The sequence below is a fragment of the Austrofundulus limnaeus genome, unplaced genomic scaffold (assembly GCF_001266775.1).
Source record: "Austrofundulus limnaeus strain Quisiro unplaced genomic scaffold, Austrofundulus_limnaeus-1.0 Scaffold60, whole genome shotgun sequence".
Lineage (NCBI taxonomy): Eukaryota > Metazoa > Chordata > Actinopteri > Cyprinodontiformes > Rivulidae > Austrofundulus > Austrofundulus limnaeus.
Genome location: NW_013952462.1, coordinates 1360298 through 1380894, shown reverse-complemented (window position 1 = coordinate 1380894; position 20597 = coordinate 1360298). Strand labels below are relative to the sequence as shown.

At 40.0% G+C, this 20597-nt stretch overlaps 2 protein-coding genes across 4 annotated transcripts in view; both read left to right on the top strand.

The window, feature by feature from the left end:
* Positions 1 to 3240: 3240 nt before the first annotated feature.
* On the top strand, positions 3241 to 5379 carry myl2a (myosin, light chain 2a, regulatory, cardiac, slow). 2 transcript variants are annotated; one of them, XM_014009682.1, is made up of 7 exons: positions 3241 to 3299; positions 3547 to 3639; positions 4101 to 4176; positions 4268 to 4372; positions 4447 to 4525; positions 4648 to 4696; positions 4941 to 5379. In XM_014009682.1, exons 1-7 carry the CDS (start codon positions 3297 to 3299, stop codon positions 5043 to 5045), a joined length of 510 nt encoding a protein of 169 aa, XP_013865136.1. In that variant the 5' UTR covers positions 3241 to 3296; the 3' UTR covers positions 5046 to 5379. The 2 variants fall into 2 exon arrangements, with proteins under 2 accessions (XP_013865136.1, XP_013865138.1); XM_014009684.1 differs by lacking the exon at positions 3241 to 3299 and adding an exon at positions 3402 to 3445.
* Positions 5380 to 7682: 2303 nt separating this feature from the next.
* The window catches only part of pxna (paxillin a), a 31659-nt gene continuing 18744 nt past the window's right edge, over positions 7683 to 20597 (top strand). Inside the window, exon 1 of one of the 2 annotated variants that reach the window (XM_014009672.1) lies at positions 7683 to 8002. In XM_014009672.1, coding sequence (XP_013865126.1) covers positions 7990 to 8002 — 13 coding nt within the window. In that variant the 5' untranslated portion in view covers positions 7683 to 7989. The remainder of the gene's footprint in view (positions 8003 to 20597) is intronic. The other variant, XM_014009674.1, reaches the window with a different exon arrangement.

Below are 20597 nucleotides of genomic sequence, written 5' to 3'. Positions count from 1 at the left end.
ATATATATGTTGACAAATAAATGTTTGGGTAATTTTTCAAAAGAACAAACATTCAATAACAAACCTTTTAAGGTAGGTAAGAAAAAATAAATAACTTTTGGAAATAAAAACTTCAGATTTTATAACATTTATTAATTGTACCATCATGGTCTGTCCTGTGCCGAATGACAAAATGAAAATTATTTATTTACTAAAACCTCTAACTTTGCTCCAGTTAATTTTAACAGCATGAATCTTTATGTCCACAAGWGGATTTATGGTTTCCAAGAGTTTTTAGCTAATTTCATTATGGTTTTAAATAGGTTATATACTGTCAAATGAAAAAAAAAWWWTRKYGMMYYYYMMYAAAAAAATAATGTTACATCCCCAATATCTCTAAAACCACAGCAGCTGTTTTAATACTTACACTTATGATTAAATCTCCCAAGTGAGCTTTATTTTGATACCAAGATTGTTTAAGTAGAGTTTGTAAATGCTGGGATACACTCAATTACATTTTATTTCAAGCGAATACATCAGGAAAACCCCTTGGGGTTTAAGAGGTCAAAGCTGTTTTCTCCTGGTTCCAGGCTCTACAGTGAAGTGGCTTTATTGTCTGTGTTCATTGTGTTATAAAAGGCAGGCCTATTTTTAGGCGTTCAGACAGTGTGACAATAACCTGCCGTTTCAGCCACAGTAGCTGTTCAGACCCGGGAGGGGCAGAACAAGAAAAGTTTGTAGTCGCCAAGAACTCTTCTAATTCTGGCTGCCTTGTTTTGAGCTGACACTCAGGGCAGCTGCTGTGGAGAGAGACCCGACTCTTTATATATATATATATAGATCACATATTTACGCTCTCACCTCRCGCCCTCGGCACATTTAGCTCATTTTCACACACYCTGATGCTTTTCTTGAGCGGGGAGCCACAAGTGTCCCCTGATGACCCGCTAATGAAGCTTTGAGACGTGGCACATTGTAAGGATGTGTTCAGTGTCAATAGGGTTGCACTTTAGTATGTGGCGCCTCGCTGCTGTTGACATCGGTAAGCTGTGTCCCAAACGTTCTGCAATGCTAACAGCAGTCTCACATTTCCAAATTTTTATATTCACTTTTACCACCTGAAAGGCAGGAAATATTGATTGTTTTTTTTGTTTTTGTTTTTGCTTTAGTCTATTACCACAATACCTCATGGACCTCTGCATGGATTTTAAATGTTCAGAAAGTAACCATTAGACGTAGTTTTTAGAGTCAACCCAATTTAGGATAACCACCACATTTATAATATCCAACACAAAAAAGGCTGTAAAATGGAAATTTACCCACATTGGACTAACATCAGTAGCTGAGAGTCATTCACAACACACTCTGACCATCTTGCAGTGCATCATGAGTTGACACATAAACTTATTTTAATTTAGGCCCTGTCACACTAGACAACTTATGCCAACTTATGAAACATTTTTTCTCTAAATTGCTAATAAAAGTTAGATATTTGACAAATTTATTCGAATTACATTATGTACATGCCGAAAAGAAGTTTCGTGTTGTTTTTTTTCAATATGTCTTCAATGTAGACATCTTTAAAATGTTCATAAGTTGGTATAAGCTGTCTAGTGTGACAGGGCCTTTAGTCTAAAACTGGCATGCAAGGTGGCGTGTGATGTGCATTTCTTCAAAGGTAAGCTGAAAATTATTGCCGTTTTATGTTAACACCAATATGGAAAATGCTAAAGGTGTGAATCAAGTCAGACTTAATTACTCTAAACCAGTGGTTCCCAAGCTTTTTAGCTTTTGACCCACAAAATAACAGCAGCAGAGRGAGAGCAGTTCAACTATTTTTGGGTGATTAACATTGATATTGGGTCAAATAAACAAAAACATAGTAACAATATTAATTTTTAAGTACACAAACCTCACTTTTTTTTAACAAGACAAATGTTTTAGTAGTCATTTTTAAATTGGGTCATTTCAGAAAATCTTTTCATGACCACCTTGATGTTTCGGGACCTCCACTTTGACCTGAGGCTCTGGGGCTACATGTGGCTCTTTGAAGCTTTGACCAAAACTACCATGAAATTTAATGGTTTTGATTTTTACACCAACAATGGGAAAGACTAGTTTTAGCACGCTCTCTTTTTGTACTTTCTTTTAATTTTTTCCTTTGCAAATATGTGAATGAAGCAGGTACAAAGAGTGAAGCTAACAGTTTGTTAGCCTCTTCATTAATCCAGCCTTACAGTTTGACCGTCCTTTGAAATCCTTCAGAAATATTTTGGAAAACCTTTAAGACAAGTTCAGAAGAAATACGGTGAGTCAGTTTAATACAAATAAAGAACTGGAAAAAACTAATTGAAGTCAAAGTAAATGAAAGTATTTTTGCATTTTAAATTCCAATACGCTGCAACACACATCCAAAAAACTGGCCAACGTTTTAAACCCACTTCAACAATATGTTTTTTTATACTTTAAAGTGGGGTCATTTTTTCCACAGCTAAAAAGAGGGCTCCCCTTCTTTGGTCTTTTATCTTAAAATGTATAAATATCAAAATATTAAATGTTAAAATTAATTATATTTAAATGTATAATATTACCTCCACTGGCCAGAAAAGAACCCCTCAACAAACTCAAAGTGGCCCACGAGCCAATAGTTGATCATGACGATATCAGCAGGATTTGCAGCTCTGGACATTTTTTATTTAATGAACAAAGGAGCAGAAATGGCTGTTTGGATTATAAAAATTGCACACACACACACACACACACTTTATATTGCGACTTTGTGAGGGACACATGAGCTCACAGCAGCGATTTGAAGAACCTGATGAGAAATGCGAGTAAGTTTGGCTCCAACTCCGTCCTGACAGGTCACTAAATTACCCCTAATGAGCTGGTGGTTTTCAAGCACTCTCATCCTTTTATGTCAGATGGGAACTAGAAATGATTGGCTCGCAAATCAGAATATCAGATTAGGAGTTGATTCTGATGTAGTTGCTAAAAGCCTGTGATGACAGGCACTAACTGTAGCATAAGCTTACAGAAGTGCAGGAGTGTGGAAATTTCAAAAGTGATCCTTCAGATGACCTGCTATTCCACTCGTTCGGTGTTACAACAAAGGGCGTGTGTGTTTTCCTTCTTCATAAGAATACAGTACCATAAGTGCTTTATGAAGCATCATTTACCTGTCACTTCCTAAAGAGGACATAGTTTATAAATATCATCCAGTGGAGCTGCAGCTGGGGGGCTACAAAAAGGCCACCCACAGCTTCCCCCATTGTTCACTGGCTCCATTGTTGCTCTGCCATCCCAGCTGCTCGGCCATGGTAAGTTGGTGTGTGTGTGATGTTTGCTAAAGCATGGGTGTGTTTTCTCAGCTTGGGAGGTGATGTTTTGGATTTGGAAAAAAAAAGTAGAAACAATCTTGTATGTGCTTGCAAAAAGCATAATGGTGTTAATCTAATATCTCTAGGTACAAAACAGAATGACTAAATTATGATCGTTAGCAAAGCTTTGCCTTAAATAGCATCAAGATAATGTCTCATATTTCTTTCTTTCTTTTTTTTCCTAAAGGCCCCCAAGAAAGCCAAGAAGAGGACAGCAGAGGGAGCCAACTCTAATGTGTTCTCCATGTTTGAACAGGCCCAGATTCAGGAGTTTAAAGAGGTGAGAGCGTTGGTTTAACACAGCAGCATCTGAAYGTAGAAAGGATGGTGTTAGGAAACCGTAACCCCACGCCGAGGCACACGCCGAGGTGTCCAGCTGCTTCCCCCATCGTCTTTCCATTTCCATTGTTCCCGGCTGCAGCACCTGTCTATATTCATGACGATGGCTGGACAACAGCTCGTGGTATGTTGGTATGAAGGTCGGTGGTGCCCAGTCATTCAGACCGCGTAATCAGCGATTAGGCCACAAATGATCTGCTGGGTGTGCCCTGGATGCCAGACWGAATCTGAGAAGAGGGGGCTTATGGTTATAAATACTTAACTGTGTCCATCAATGATGCCAAAAAAGAAAAATGATCAAGGACAGAAAGAATTAAGAAATGAATACAGATTGTTCTTGAATGCTTTGTGTTTACGGGTAAAATGTCACTCATGAAGCCTTCTCTGTGCTCGGATRGTAAGGCCTTCACCATCATGGACCAGAACAGAGACGGCTTCATCGACAAAAARGACCTGAGGGACACTTTCGCTGCTCTGGGTACGTTGGCATCAATGCTCCGGTATCTTGGAGTTCTGGAGGTTACATTTGTACCCTCTGCTTGTGTTGTGTGTGTGTTTTGGGGCCACAGGACGTCTGAACGTGAAACAGGAAGAGATCGACGACATGCTCAAAGAAGCTCCTGGTCCCATCAACTTCACAGTCTTCCTGACCATGTTTGGAGAGAAACTCAAAGGTAAAGGTCGTAAAAACAGCAATATGACGATGTGTTTCAAATGAACACTTTTAATGGCTGCTTTCATGTTCCAGGTGCTGATCCAGAGGAGACCATCCTCAATGCGTTTAAAGTCTTTGACCCTGAAGGGAAAGGAGTGCTGAAGAAAGACTAGTAAGTGACATTCCTCTCAACAGTTTGCCATGTTTTAATCCACTGCAAACAGAGCTTTTCCTCCAAATAACTGCCGGTCGTTTTAGTCTCAGCAAAAACGCCTTTTCTTTCCCCTTTTCCAGTGTGACACAGATGCTAACAACACAGGCCGACCGATTCTCAGCTGAAGAGGTACACTGGTGTTTTAACTCTAATTATCTTCATTATTACAGCTTGCTTTGTGAGTGTGGGTGAGCCTGAAAGCATGAACGTCACTGAGGATGGCGGCCAGTTGCTTCCACGTCAGACACACTTTTGTTCAAAAACTAAAACTAAAAAAAAAACATTGAATCATGCCCTTTTTATGCAGGCTGAGTAATTTGGTGTTTTTGTCTGTGCTGTATACCTTTTCTTCTTCTTTTTTTCCATTGGCCAGATGGAGCAGATGTTTACTGCCTTCCCCCCTGATGTGGCAGGAAACCTGGACTACAAGAACCTGGTTCATATCATTACTCACGGAGAGGAAAAGGACCAAGAGTGAACTTTATTTTTTTTAATCAAGAAAATCTGCTTCTTGAAAGAGAGCCGTGAACAGATAACAAAACTGTCCACTCAGCACTTATGTTGACTTTATAGTTTTTTGCTCGATGAGAACACAGCAGGATCCTGACAAAATGCGCCTTTTAAGGCCCTAAAAATGGACAATTAGGAGCGTCTGTGCAACAAACTCTTTTTGCTCCCTTTATGTTTTGTTCATCAGTTAACATTCGCCAGAGACAAGTTAAATATATTTGCCTCATCAATTTGTACACCCAAAAGTACTTTACTCGTGTCTTCTTAGATTTATCTATGTTTAATAAACCTTTTTGAAGACAGTTACCAGCCTGCTTTTTTTGACAAGATTGACATTTTTTTATACAAGTGACCATTTTAGAACAGTAGATATTTGATTACTCTTCTTCTATAATCCCCAAGAGCTTAATCCAGACAATACTTGTAAGTGGACTTGCACAAAGAAAGGTGTGTGTAGAGTTAGTGCATGAATATATTTGTCTGCTGAGACGCAGGGATTTACTGAGACAAAGCTCTGTTGTTATTTTAGTGTGGTGTAAATGTGAGGGAGGTAATGCTATACTGTGGAGACATGTAGGCGGCCGGCTCCCAAAAGAATGGCACCAAGTAATCCCCACCACCTTCGCCTATCTCTCGCTTGCCAGACCTTGACTTTGTGGTGGAGGGAGGTGAAAATCTCTGACTGGAGGCGTCAGGGTCGTCTTCACTCTCCTCTGGCTCTGGGTCGGACTCTGGCTCCAACATGTCAGGCTGGATGGACAAGTTGTTGACATCTTTTAGTTAACTCGCAACTAAAAAAGTTTCTGCGTCGCTGTATAGTCATGAACCTGAACTGCTTTGGAAGCTGGAGAGGGAGGGGCGTAAGGCTCCTTGTTTGGATCTAGAGACAGCCTCAAAATGAGTTGAGACARCGCAGGAAAGAGGGGCTTGTGGAGTTACATGGAGGAATTCGGACCAAAGCATTGCAGTTCCACTTTATTTAGACCCCAAATGAACGATTTAAATGTGAAACAAGGATTTAAAAGCAGGATATGTCTCCTTTAAAGAGCCATCTATAAAAAGTATCTGATCAGTCTGCAACTGTTTGAGACTCAGACTTGACTCAGTATTGCAAGAATCTTTGATAAAAATCTCATTAAGACCACAGAACGGTCATCAAAAGCCCGTAGAGACCATAATGATGCATCACACGTCTCGACCTGCAGTATCACACTAATCTTTTCTCAGAAGAAGCTGCTGATGGTGCAGTTAGAGGTTTCTYTTAAGAATTAACACTGCAGCTAAGTGGCGTTTAGGTTTTATCCAACATGAGGAATAATGGATGAAATTTCCAGTAAAACATTCCATTTTTGCTGAGCGAGACTTTTTAAACATGGGTGAAATATCTGATCACCTCTCATCCACCACTGTGTTTGTAGCATCTTCATTTTATTCATTTGCTGTTTTTACTTAAAATTTATTTGAGCGAAATAGATAAAAAAGGTATTTTAAGCAAAAGTTTAATTCTAGACAGAGCTCCTGCCACCATGTGGTGGTTTAGAACATCTTTGTTTTTTTTTTTTTGTTGTTGCCAAACTGCTAATTTTTTGTTTCGTTCTTATTTGTTTTGTTTTCACACCTATGTTTTGTCAATGATCTTTGTTTTCCATCTCTTTTATCAGGCCTCAAGACTCACATAAACAAGTCCAATAAATACATATAGAAAAAAGAAACTATGTTGCCTAAGTGAGTAGTGACCTAGAAATAAAGATTTAATATTAAAAAAATGAAAAGAATTAGAGGAAATTGTAGAACACTTTCATTAAATGGAGATGTCATTCAGATTTATTACAAATGGTTACAGTTAGGAATTAAAATGGAAATACTGATTAATGCTACATTCATTGATTTTTAATTTACAGATTTTACTTCTTCATTTATAAAGGTGGCTCAGTTGGTAAAGTTGATACCTCTTAGCAGGAGGGTCGCGGGTTCAAATCCCGGCTCGYGGACCTCTCTGGGTGGAGTTTGCATGTTCTCTCCGTGCATGCGTGGGCTCTCTCCGGGTACTCTGGCTTCCTCCCACAGACCAAAAACATGACTGTTAGGTTAATTGGTAACTCTAAATTGTCCCTAGTTGTAAGTGAGAGAGTGAATGGTTGTTTGTGTCTCTGTGATGGACTTGCGACCTGTCCAGGGTGTACCCCGCCCCTCGCACAGTGACTGCTGGACATGGGCACCAGTGACCCCCGTGACCCTGAAAGGAATAAGCGTGAACAGATAATGGATGGAAATTTATAATTGCTGGCACAGTCATTCATCCATATATGCATCCATGTGCAGTTGCTCCTCTAATATCCTTCTACCAATATACCCACAGTCCCTCCTCTGGACATGTCCAAACCATGTAACACCTGTGCTGCACCTCTGATGGTCTCATTTCTAATCCATCCTTGTCACTCTCTCAAGGAGATCCTCATCTTTCCAGTTTTGTCTCCAAAACCATACAACCGAGCTGGTCTCACTCAGCTTGACCTTTGCTGCCACCTTTCTCTCAGTCAATAAAGTCAGCTGGGATGTTTTCTCGGGCAGTACCACTCTCTGCCGCTAGATGTCGCTGTCCCCTGTGTGTTGGTGTCGMTTCAGCAGCGACGGGGGTGGATGTGAACTGTTGTTGGAGCCTCCTGAGGGGGTTCCGCCGCTGCTGCTTCAGTGTGAGAGTGTTTGGAGACTCGTCGAGCAGCAGGGGGGACTTTAAAAAAAAACTTCGCCGCATTCAGCGAGGGGACATCATTATTTTTTTTAAAGATTTCCCCCCTCTTCCTTCTTTATCGCGGACAGGAGCTTTCCGCTCCGGCTGTGACCGTCAGAAGAGTGGCAAAAAAAAAGAGGACCGGTCCGGTTCTCAGAGGTTGGAACCATTTCCGGCCAACATGGATGATTTAGGTAAGTTCTGCTGGCCGTGAACGCAACATGAAGCGGCGCGTTCGAGCTCGTGGTTAGTACAAAAATAATAGCAATAAATAAAATTAATAAATGCACGTTTGTTTCCCCCCCAGGAGGTCGACAACTGTTGTTACCGCTTTGAAATCCCACCTGGAATTAATAATCCAGGTTAATTTGAAAAATCATTGCGAGGTTTTAAAAATAAAATTTAAAAAAAGCTGCGCGGATCAAAAAATTAGCCACCTGAACTTGTGTCTGTTATTAGCTGGTTTTGTTAGCTGAGACTGTGACCAGCCAGTGCTGCACTGGTGGTCCTGTTAACACGACCAGGCAGGATAAATGCTCTGCCCCCCCCTGAAGTTTCCACTCTCAGACGTAAACAAAATGATTCGCCTTCTGGTTTGGACACTAACCCAGTACCCGAAACCACCCAGTGTGGTGGTTTTAATAAGTAGCCCTGCTGCTGGTGGGGTGGTGACAGCAGGGATTTCAGAGAAAACTCCCCAAACATCTGATTGCTGTGGACTGGCGGGTGAACACAGGAGAGCCTGAGATGATATCAGCTCAATAAAGGGATACTTTGTGACAACATAAAATACAAAGCCTGAGGGGACACACTGTTGATGTGACAGGGAGTGTGTGGAGAGCTCAGTGCAGTCCTGTTTCCCTCAGCTCTCTTTCTCTGTCAGTCATCTTTTTTTGGTTAGTAATAAGTTTATTTTAAGCCTATAATTTAAGTTCTAGAAAGCTAATTAAAATTACAGGATTTCTTAAACGAGTATCATCCACACATGTTGTGTTGAGAAATTACAAAGTTATGCACGCTCTCCAGTGTTGTGAAAGCTCAAGAAATGTGTTTGTGCTCAGAATTGACCGAGGATGAATCTCAAGCAACTCCCACACCAAACTGTAGCTCAGTTTGTGTAAAGTTGAAGAGTCAGAGCCATTATTGCGTTGGCTAATGTCAGTTAGCATTTGCAGCCATTGTAAAATCAACTTTTGTTGATTTTGTTGACTTTTGAGCTTTATATCATGTTAAAATGTTATCCTCTCATCAAAAACATGCCCAGATTGTTGCTTTGACTCATTCATGCATGTTTGAGAAATCCTGTAGTGTCCTGAGGCAGCCAGGCAGGGGAGAAAAAAAACATCGGTTGGGACTAGAAACACCTTTTGGGACCAGCTCCTCCTCTGGACCGTGTCTCTCCAAGCTGAGCTTCCTCATCACAGAGCACACACACCCAGCCTGTGCTGAAATAGGCGGGCCAGAAGCTGAAGGAGGTTCTTAAAGAGACAGAGGCCAATTTCAAGGCGTTTAGAAACAGATATGATGAGCAGACAAGTTTATTTTCTATCTAAACATACAAACATAGAATTTAAATATATGCCTGAGAAACACATAATATTGCCTCTTTAAATATTGATAAATATTGCCTCTTTGCTTTCTCCGGTTGTTCAAAACTAGAGCCAACTTGTTCGTCTGTATTTCGGGATCTAGAAGCTGTACTTTTATACGTTAGTCCAATACATCCCAGCTCGCTAATAGGGTGAGACCCTGCCAATCACAGTATAGCATTTAACTTTTTTCAGTAGGGGCGCTCATTCATGGTGGCCTCAGCTTCCAGCTTCTGGTTCCCTCTCTAGGTGGATCTTGATGATGGTTGATGATTTTCTGAGCGATTCACTCAATTTTGTCCACTGGTTCATGAGATATGTTGCCAACTGACTAAAACACGGTGTTGACGTTTTATGTGAAATTTTACACAATGCTTTAAAGTTTTTGGAGAATGTGTTGAAGATGCCACTCAGCTACTGCCACACCAAATTTTAGCTTGTTATTGGCATATTAATTTGTGTTGCCTAATGTCAATTAGCTGCYGTYTCCATCTTGAYTAAGATTGACTCCAAAAGGTAATCATTTGTAGACGTACATCCAGTGAGTACCTTCTGAGAGTTTCAGTGATATTTATCCTCTGGCTCTGGTAAAGCTACAAACAAAACACAAAGGGGCAGAAACATTATCGCCTCTTTGCCTTTTGTCGTCAGGCGATTAAAAACCTGGAACTCTCTTCAGTAAACCAGCCTGAGTACSTCTTTCCCCGGTGACCGTTAGGTTAAGTTTAGCAGGACATTTGTGAAATGCATCGAAAGACTCGAGTTCGCGCGCTATAAAAACACCCGAATGCATCGGTGAAGTTAGAGATGATGGATGCGCTGCAAAAGCCATCCAGAAAATAGTTCGCCACCCCGGGAGAGCTGCAGGTGGAGTTGCTATCAAAGAGCAGAGGCGTGTATGAACATGACTTTCTCATTCCAGCCAGGGGAATTTTTTATTTACTCTGCATGTAGCTATTGATGCATCAGTTTTCAGCAGCCTATAAACCCCCTACAGGCAGCAGTTTGGGGCTGAAATTCACTTCTCTGCTGAAACGAGTGAGCGTGTGCCAAGCATATAGGTTACTCTATATTCAGTCAGTATTTATGGATACCTTCTCAGCTTACGTGAGGTGCAGGGTTTTCCTTGGATGCTCAAAATAAAAAAGAAGTGTTACACAACCCAGCATAATTACCATGTCACAGGGGCTGTAAGTCCTGTCATCGTTTGTGCAGAGATGCACACAAATGAAGAGAAGTGGAGACAAATGACGCACGGTTTGTCATTACAAATCAAGTCAGAGTGGAAAGCCACAGAGTCTTTTTTTTCTTTACCTGTTCATGATAGTTAGATGGAGTGAGGGCACTGAAGAAGGACCACCAGTGCGGTTTGATTTAAGCCGCGTGGGAATCCATTGCTCATACAGCAAAAAGCAGAATGAAAGCTGTATTTTTAGCACCAGAGACCAGCATCTTTAGAAACCTATCACTGCCTCTTTGCTGTCCTGTTTCCCCACTTTTCACCCRTCTGTTTCTCATACAATCCCAACAACTCTCAGATAAAAGCAGTAATTCTGACAGACATGTTTTGCTTTCATCCTAAAACAATTTCCCCCCTCTCCACATCCACMCTCTGAGTTGTGTTGCATCAGTGTGTTTCCTGCGGGGGGGTCGGCTGTAACAACAGAAGCAGAGCTAATCTCGGGCAGTGTTTCGGGGGCTCACATGCGTGGATTGGACCTCGGCCAAAACTTATCCTCGTTTAACGCTGCACTACCCCACCCTTTCCCCCACCACCACTACCCCAACCATTCCTGTGGTGAGCCGCACAGGGAACTGCAGGCTGTGATCTATTGACAGTCCAAAGCTGGCTGAGTTTGCAGCAGAGGAGATAAGGCTGTTCAGTAAAACTTGAGCAAAGCTTCAAATCATCAGTTTTTTTTATCATAAAAGCCTTGTTTTAATATGCTAAGTTATCCATCGCTCATATAAATTGTARGGACCTTGCAGTTTGAGGTGCCAGGGCATGTTCTGAGGCAAACTCTCATTGACCTCCTTTCTGTTATCAGCTCTGCTTTTTGCTTCACTGCTCCGGGCTTGCACCAACAAGACGTGAATGTCAAAAAGCCCCCAAAGTTAGCTTCGTTTGAATGACTTTGATGCACTGTACTGTTTAGTATTTGGCTTTTTGTGTCTGCAGTAACAGGAAGCGCCTTGTTGCTCTTTTCAGGGATTCGTCACTGTTTCTTCAAAGACGTGGTTGCAGATGAAGTGGATAAAATCCTCGTGAGTTCAGCAGCGACAGTGCTGCGWATGTCACTCAAACAGTGGGTGCGGGCAGAGTTGTTCTTCATGAAGTCCATGAGATCTGATATAACCTAGATACTAAGTTAAATGAGTCTAAATTTAGTTTGGCTCATTGTTTGTTGGCAGAAACGTCAGAAAACCGTCACTTGAACAAGTTCTGCTTTTCTCTTCAGAGCGTGGACTTGTTCACGGCTGATTGTGTTTCAGTTTTTTTAAACAAACACMGTTCCTGTTACCTTCACTTTGGTTTTCTCTCATTTTTTAAATGTTAGGGTTTGTGAGAAATGACTTCAGTTGTAAATTATTCATTCGTTTTCTTAATACTGAATTTCAGGATTGTTTTTATTCTGAGAAAGATATAGACATTTAGTGCTTTTAGTGATTGGACAGAGCGTCTCATAGGACATCATGAAATGGCTGTGAGCGTCTGTCTGTTTTCACATGCTTTAAGCCTTTTGTTTTTATTTTTAAATTAACAGGAACTTGTGTTTTACAGCTACAGTCTTCAGTTTAAGCAACACTGACCACAAAAAAAGTGAAGCTTTTTTTTAGTTTAAACCAATGAGCATACATGAAAGTTTGGATAATTTTGCTCACRTGTCCTCTTTATGCAGCCTGGTTTTAAAAGAACAGAATCCAAGTGTTTTACATTTAYTTTTTTTTTCAGCTGTGTGTCTAACACAAGTCTTAACTTTATCACTACAGTTATAGTTAAACAAACAGTAAGGTTGCACTTAAATAAGTCTTTACATTTCACATATTTACATTAAAGCTATACATGACAGAAGGTTGGTATAAATCAGGGCTATTCAACTAAACTGCTCCAGGGGTTACTGCAAGTCAACAGCTTAGGGGCCGAACATTTAGCAATTAAAGTTATTATGTAAATAAACCAAGTATTACAAAGATTTGTTACCTTTGAATTGGTTTATTTTGCTGCATTTAATCATGAATAAAACATACAGAACCCTATAAAAGTAGTGATAATTACACATTATCAAAAACAAAAAGAACACATTATGCCTCCTATTTGACACAAATAATATTTTGACATCTCTGACTTGGCAAATTTTTAAACCAATTTTATTTTAAATTTTATAGTTTTATATTCAACTGCTTGTATTTTTAGCTGTCTTGAGTGTTTATAGAAATMTTTTTTTTACCAGCTTCTAGCCAAGATTCTGATGTTTCTGTAGACACCAAACATGTCTTTGTTTAACTAAAAGAACTTAGAGTAATTAAAGTAGAAAACCGGAGGTTTGGGCTTAAGAGATGAATGAACCAATTGGCGGGCCGAGCTTTGATCACTGGCGGGCCAGATGTGGCCTGCGGGCTGCCAGTTGAAGAGCCCTGGTAAACAGTATTAATTCGAATGGGTGTTTTTTCATTGAATTTTTCTAAACTTACCAGAAAARTGACTAAATAAAATTACAGCCAAAAAATAAAAAATAAAAAACAGTAAAGAGCCTTTTTCTGTTTAATCACATTAAACTGTTAATAAAGAGGAATTAAAGGGATTTTTTTAACTAGAAAAGTTGTCATTGTCAATTTAGCACAACAGGCACAAATAACTCATTTGTATTATAACTTTTTGATAGTTGTAGCTTCCTTACTGCATTGAAATAAAGTTCTTAACTCCTTAACAATCAGCCCTGAAATTTCTTTTAACATTTTTTTTATTTTTTGTAAAGGTGTCAAGCTAAAGGTAAGAACCTGAGGAAGTCATCTGACAGCCTGGTGTTCTAAATAAAAAAAAAACCCCAGTAGCGCCTGCAAATGTTTAAAGGCTAAAACTGCATAATTTTTTCCACCAGTGGAACACAGACTGTTAAGGAGTTAATGATTGAAGTGCTCTTAAATGTAAAACCTGTTTGATTTTAAAGTTAGTAATACCAAAAGTCCCTGATAGTTAACTTCCTCTTCTTTAAATAAAAGCTTAAAACAGCCTGTGAGTTTGTGGTGACTCAGCCTAACGCCACCGCCCATTCTGTCCTGATAAGTGTGAACTGCTTGGTATAAACACACACACAGCTACAGGACTGCAAAAAGCCCTGGTAAAAAAAAAAAAAACATGCATCGTTCAGTTTCTACACAAAACCAAACTTCTCTGGACTGCTGGTGCGGACAGACGGCTCTGTAGGGTAGCTGACTAAGCAGCAACAACTCGACACTCAGCTAAACTGTCATGTCATCTCTCCTGGGCCCAGCAGCCTGCACGGTCGATAGCTGAGCAGCTTTTGTTGGTTTTAAGAACCAGCACAGAGTAGAAGTAGGAGGAATCCTCACACCAAAGGAATATCCAAACAAACGTTTGTGTAGTTTCTGCCAAATATWTTGTCTCATGTCCCACTTTTTGCTTTWTTGTCATCAGAGCCCAGTGACCTCCMTTTGCCAGCTTCCTGTTATGTTTTTTGACGGGAGCTGCCCTCAGTCACTTCTATGTAGTACTTTAGTGCAAACCAACACCCCAGTGTAGACCCAGACCCTGTGAGTCAGTAACATGTGAGTGTGGCTCATCCTCTGTAAGCTTCATTTCCTTCCTGGAAGTCCATCCTCCTCTGRGGCTGTTTCCCCTGTATTCATTGTRGCTTCCAGMCAACCAGAGCTGCTTATAAGCTGAACAGTGGATGTTATCCATGAGGAAATGAAGCAAAATGAAAAGAAAGTGAGGTGCAAGTGTAAAACATTTGGATCATGCATTTTGTATAAACTCTGTTCAACGTGTCCAAAGCTTTTATTGACCTCTCTCCATCCTGCTGTGCTCGAACGAGCCTTCCTTCCTGCTTTCTTTGTTGTTAAAATCTTATCCTTGCCAGTTCGTCAGTGGCTGAAAGTTACATTGATGCGGTGCCGTTGATAACCTGATGCGAGTTGCAAAACAGCTGGTAAGACAGCTTTGCAAACAAGGTAACAATGCCACATTGATTGCAACGTTTGATTGGCCACGCTAAGAGGAAACAGTGTTATGCATTAACCACCGTGGAAGAAATAGTTCTCTCCTAAATCCCAATTACTGCTCTCACACTGTCAAAAGGCCTTTTAAAAAGAACCAGCATGATTTTTCAGGCGTTCCCTTAATTGGTACCTAAATGTCATTTTTTTTTCAAGTGCTTGTATGGTTGCTGGGGCTGCAGGCTAAGATAACACATCACTGCTTTATTTGGAAATGAGCTGCAGCTCAGCAGGTTTCCTCCGGGCTCGTAGCAGGTTTAAACAATCGCTAACACATTGCTTGCGCTGCCCTATTTGGGATAGAAAGCCATCACAAAGCAAGCCTTTGATGAACGTGGAAGCAAAGAGGCTGTAGAGGAGATGTGCGAGTAAAACGTGAGCCCGTGTTTACGATTCATAATCTGCATCTGGCTTGTTTAAAGAGGATCATTGAAGGAAAAAAAAACCACTGGGGTTTGTGGCAGCATTGATAATGGGATTAGTGCTGCGCACGCACGCACACACACACACACACGCACACACACACACACACACACACACACGGGTTGTGGCACCAGGACAGGATTGATTATTGTTCCAGCGGAATAATTTACCTTTGCGGACCTCTGAAGCCCTCCTTTTCGCCTTTTCCCCCTCTGTCTCTGTTCTGCTGGCGGAGGGGGACAAAGAGCTGCTTGTTTTTGGTGCTGTGACCTACTTCAACCCCAAAAAAGACAGAACTGATTAGGTGGCTGGAAAATTTACCATCTATCCATCTGTTTTATCCCGTCAACCATCTGGGGTTTGGCTGTGGCACGCGCCGCAAGAAACTTTTATTATTTTCATGCTTGAGGTGGCAATTCATCAAAATAATCTTAACTAAAAATCTACTTAGTCTTTTTCTGGAGCTCCTCACAGGTTCTGTTGATGGATTCAAGTTCAAACCTTATTAACATCATTTATAATATTTAATTTGCTCAAATACTTTGATTTGAGTCTTGCTGATTAATTCCACTTGATAACCATTGCTTGCAAAGCTCTTACAGATAACATTTTACAAAGTTAGACTAATTACTGTTCTTCAAGTAAAAAGTATTAAAGTTATAGTTATWATAAGTTATATTTCAGCACTCTTACAAGTTTAGCACAGATGAGTTTCTGTTTTTATTAGGATGCTTGGATGACTTTACTGTATGCAGTTATTATTATGTTTTCCTGCCACCCAAAGGTATTTTAAGGCTGATCATATACTGTAAATAAAACACACATGAATGCCTTTATTATCATTTTTTAATGTAGTCTTTAATATTTGGACCTGGTAAAGCTGTTTCTCGGTTGTACAGAAACGACAGGGTCGAAGCCTCAGCATCATCAAACCATGCATTTTGTAAGGCTTTGATGTGAGGAGGCGTAGAGGTGCATGGTAAAAAAAACAGAGTAAATTTTATCTCTTGACTGTTTTTTTTTTTATGCAACATGGGTTTGTTCCGCTTTTGCTTGAATATATACCTAAATCATCTTTTAGTCTTATTGGTTGGGAGCTTTTTTTTTTCTTTTGCACTATTCCACTCAAAAATATATTTAATGTGTCCACATAAGGAAATTAATTTGCTTTAATGTTTAAAAATGAACATACTGCATTCAATTTATAGCAAAACTGAAATAAGAAAAGCAACAAAAGAGAAGTTTTTAACACCTACATTTATTTCTGTGCAATCAATATGAAAATTCAGTGACGTGAGGAAGTTGTGGTCAGTGGTCACACTTTGGCAGAAACGGCTGCAGATGCAAAAAAAATCTAAGTGTAAGACAGAATTTCTTCAAAATATATTCAATGTGTAAAAGATTCTTAAAAGGCTGTAAAGCTGAAAAAATGAGAAATGAAATGTGAAGTATAAAAATATGAAAAGAATCAAAAGTTGAGTCGCCGTTCAAGTCAGTCTCTTCAGCTGCGTCTCTGGCTTCCTGTGCAATGGATCTGTTTCAAAGRCCCTCTTACTTCACTCTTAAAAGCTACTCTCCTACCTGTCCAACCTGCRGTAACACCTCACTACATCCTGCTACTTCTGATGCCAAACTCCTGTCTACACCACAGGATAAAACACCAGCCTGTAGCTGACCCCTSCCTCACCGCTGTAAACAAAGAGATTTTCAAAAAACCTTTCTGAGCAGCTTTTTATATGACAGTGTTACCTTTTGTATAACGTCTCATCTGTTGACCTGTTTTTTTATTTTTTGCCTGACGAGAGATTCAGATAATGCCACAATAGCACCTTTAAACAACTTAATAACGTGTTTAAACCGAACTCTGACACCCTGAAGACTATTAGTTGAACTTGAATACAATTATGCTCACAAAAGAGGATTTCGAGGAAACTCTTGTGGTATTATATTTTTTCTGTAGAAGTGAGAAGCGATGAGGTGTCAAAACCACAAATTGTCACTTCAGCTGCGCAACTGCACCAAGAAAGTTGTTCGTTTGAACATAGATGTCCAAATCAGCCGCTCATGCAGCAAAATACGCTCTGTAGACTGTGAACAGCGTTTTATTAATTGTCTAGAAGGAGCAAACTTTTTGAAATTGTAGCAGAATGCTTCCACTCAAATATTTTTGTCCCAACAAAAAATTAAAATAAGTCAGTTTACATGAGCATCATGTGACTTAAACCTGTTTGAGTCGTGACAATATGCAATTTTTAGAGTCAAAATGTCAGTATCTGTAAAATACTAAGCTATGAAACCTGACTGATTGCATCAGATCCTTGTAAGAATTTAGTTCCCTATTTTGAGCGGGGTTAACAGTGAAGGAGGAGTGCGGGGGTAGGTGGGTGGGGTGGCGTCTGATGTGACTGGTTGCTGTGAGAAAACAGGAAAGGTACAGTCATTTGTTTCCATCCCAATGAATAGAAATGCTATGAGTTGTTGAGAAAAGAAAACATTTATGGTGTTTTTTTTACACTTTTGTTTTCTAAATGCCTTTAAACCAGGATTTCTAACATGCAAATACAAACAGGAAATAAAGCTACACAACCAGCTGTGTGTTGGTCTTTCATGGTGCAGCACTTGTGGGTAGTARAGGTTAGCTGGGTGGTTTTTAATGCCCTGCTGTTGTTTTAACTGGTGCGATCATCCATCATTCACTGTAAATCTTGTCTCCCTGAGGTCAGGATGAGGCGGAGGAGTATTTATAGTCGGTCCAGATGCCACAGTCTGTTTCACATATGTGTCGGCWGTCGTGTTGGGGGGAGGCACCTGCGCAGCGTTTCTTGGCTCTTGTTGGACCGTTGTGCACTTCCGTTCTTTGCTCTTGTGTTCCCATTAAAGTGCTTCACATGAACACAGGCCATCTTATGAGGAAGTGTATGTATGCCAAGCTGGTTCTGTCCTGTCCTCCCATCTTTCTGGTTCATGCAAATAGCAGGATTTGTGCTCTGTGTGATGCTCTGTTAGCTTGTGTCATAGTTTCATCTCGACAGAATGACAATTATTTGTTTTAGGCATGACATTCCAACTTTTCCTTCCTTAATGAAGTAATTAAAACCAAAATCTTTTCAGTGTAACACAGCTGGCGTTTTTCTTCCTTTTACCTTCTTCTCTTGTCATAGCTATCGCACTGTCCTCCTCGGCTGCTGCTTCACGCTTTCTCATATATGGAAGACGAGCTGCGGCACGTTAGGAATTCATATCAGCCAGCGTGCACCTTGCAACACATCAAACACATCAGAGGGAAGAAATGAAAGGAATGAGAGAAGGGGAGAGATATGGAAAGGAGGTCAGGAAACAGACAAATTAGCTTCACATAAAGCTTCTTGCAGCATAATATTCATCCTCTTAGTTCCACTTGGGTCTCAGCCTGTATATCAATAAATGCCTGTGTAGTTAAGAACCTCACAGATAAAGAAAGCCTTTTCTGTACACAAGCCCCTGAGATGAAAAAAAAAGCTTCAAGTTTGCTGTCTGATGCTCACACAACTCAACATTACCCCCTGCTGGTCATTAAAAAATGACATGTTTGTTTGCACTGCATTTGATTGCACACATACTCCTTGAAACTAATTGCCTCTGGGAGGATTAAAATAACAGGATTAGCCGTGGCAATAGGTAAGATGCAACAGCAATAATTCACTCTGTGGAAAGCTGTGATAGTGCTTCATGCAGCGAGAACAGCAAGAGTTTCCTGTCATAGATTTTCAAATTGATGTCTGGAACAAATCAGAACGACTCAAAGCACCATTAGTGCTCATCTGCTGCTTTGTCTAATCACATAATATTCATATTTCATGTTCAGATGAGAAGTAGTGAACAAGCTGCTGCTAATCTAACAACAGTCTTGCCTTTCACTTTTAACATACTGCACAGTACTTCTAACAGCTTCCTTTCTGTCATTTCCTGTCTTATCCAGACCTCCTCCTGCCACTTGGGTCATCCCTCTCTTTCTTCTCTTTCGGTGTCCTTTAATAAGCCCCATGTGGAGCAGTTATCTTGTAATTAAAATGCACATCWTTCATCTGGGAGAAAAGGAATCTCCTTAATCTGCAATAACCCACATTCTAGCCTCTGAGGATTGGGTTTGTATGCGGCATGCACACACACCCTTCCTAGATTCAGTCACTATCTAGACGCTCCCACCTCCTTTCCTGCTCGTTTGGGCCCAGATGTGCTTTGCCATGTCTGATTTAGAGTGGCAGACACAAACTCTAGCTGAGTGCTGTCGTTTTTTAATGTTTATTACGAGGAAGTGTTATCTGTTTTATCACAGTTGGTGATATTCTGACTCCGAGTTTTGTTTTTTTTTTTGCTTCATAGAAAGCCTTTTTTTAAGTTATCAGTATGAGTATTTCAGAGAAAAAATACACAGCTGAGTTCTCACATCTCCTGTGTTCCTCARATTGCAGTTCCATATTTGGTCTCTTGGGAACAAGCTTGAGCTTTGCACTCCCYTCTGTATGTCAATAAACGTTTGCTTGGCAGAAGAGGCCAACACACCTTTTGTACGTTCTCCTGTTTGTACATGTTCAGTGAACAATAGCAGTCAGAAATAAAACTTTATAGCATATCTAATGTGACTACACAAAATATCGAAAATTTATTGTCATCGCAATAAAAGCCTGTGCAATATGCATATCGCAACAACTGCATAAACTGCAATAAATGGTTGACTCAAAAGTTAGCGTTTATGTGTTTTGTCATTCAGATGGAAGCTTGAAAAATGTCACCAATCAAATGGAGCCCTTTATGTATTTGGTCAATTAAAAAAATCAGGATAGAATGGAAATGATTAGTTTTTTCAGGTTGTTTTTTTGGGCTTTGAACCCAGAGCAGAAAGATATCAGCACTACATACATACATACATATTTATTCATTTATCGCAAGTCATATCGTCATCGCAATATTAAGCACTGTTATTGCACATCGCAGGTTTTCCTAATATCGTGCAGCCCTAAATGTGACATTATTCTTAATTAAKGCTATCAAGACTAATTAGTTTTTTATTACAATTATCTTTCCTTATTTTGATGCAAAAATACTTGTTTATTTTAGTGACTACCTCCACACAAGCCTGTGCACGACAGGCTGTGTTTTATGTAGCCCAGAGGCTCATATTTGAGCCGTAACTGTGTGATATTTTATTAGTGRGGCAGAATCCTTGTAACCAGGGTTAAATCTAGTTCAGCTCTGAACTAAGTTGATTAACATCTCTTGTGTAAAACATCTGGACTCACATCTGTGGACCGAGGACTCCACCAGCTGCGGTGAAACTTTACTCTGACATTTCTAACAGATAACACTCAGTTCCACTCACTGCACTACTATTTATTTATGTGGTATTTTATTTTCTGATCAAATATAGTTTGATGGACTGTTTGAGTCCTACCATTCCTTAAAATAATGCATCGCCGCTTATTTTGAGAAATAACTGGATTGTAGCTGTTTTGGTCAAACCTAAAAATCTCTGTGCTATTGATAGATTTCTTGCTCAGAG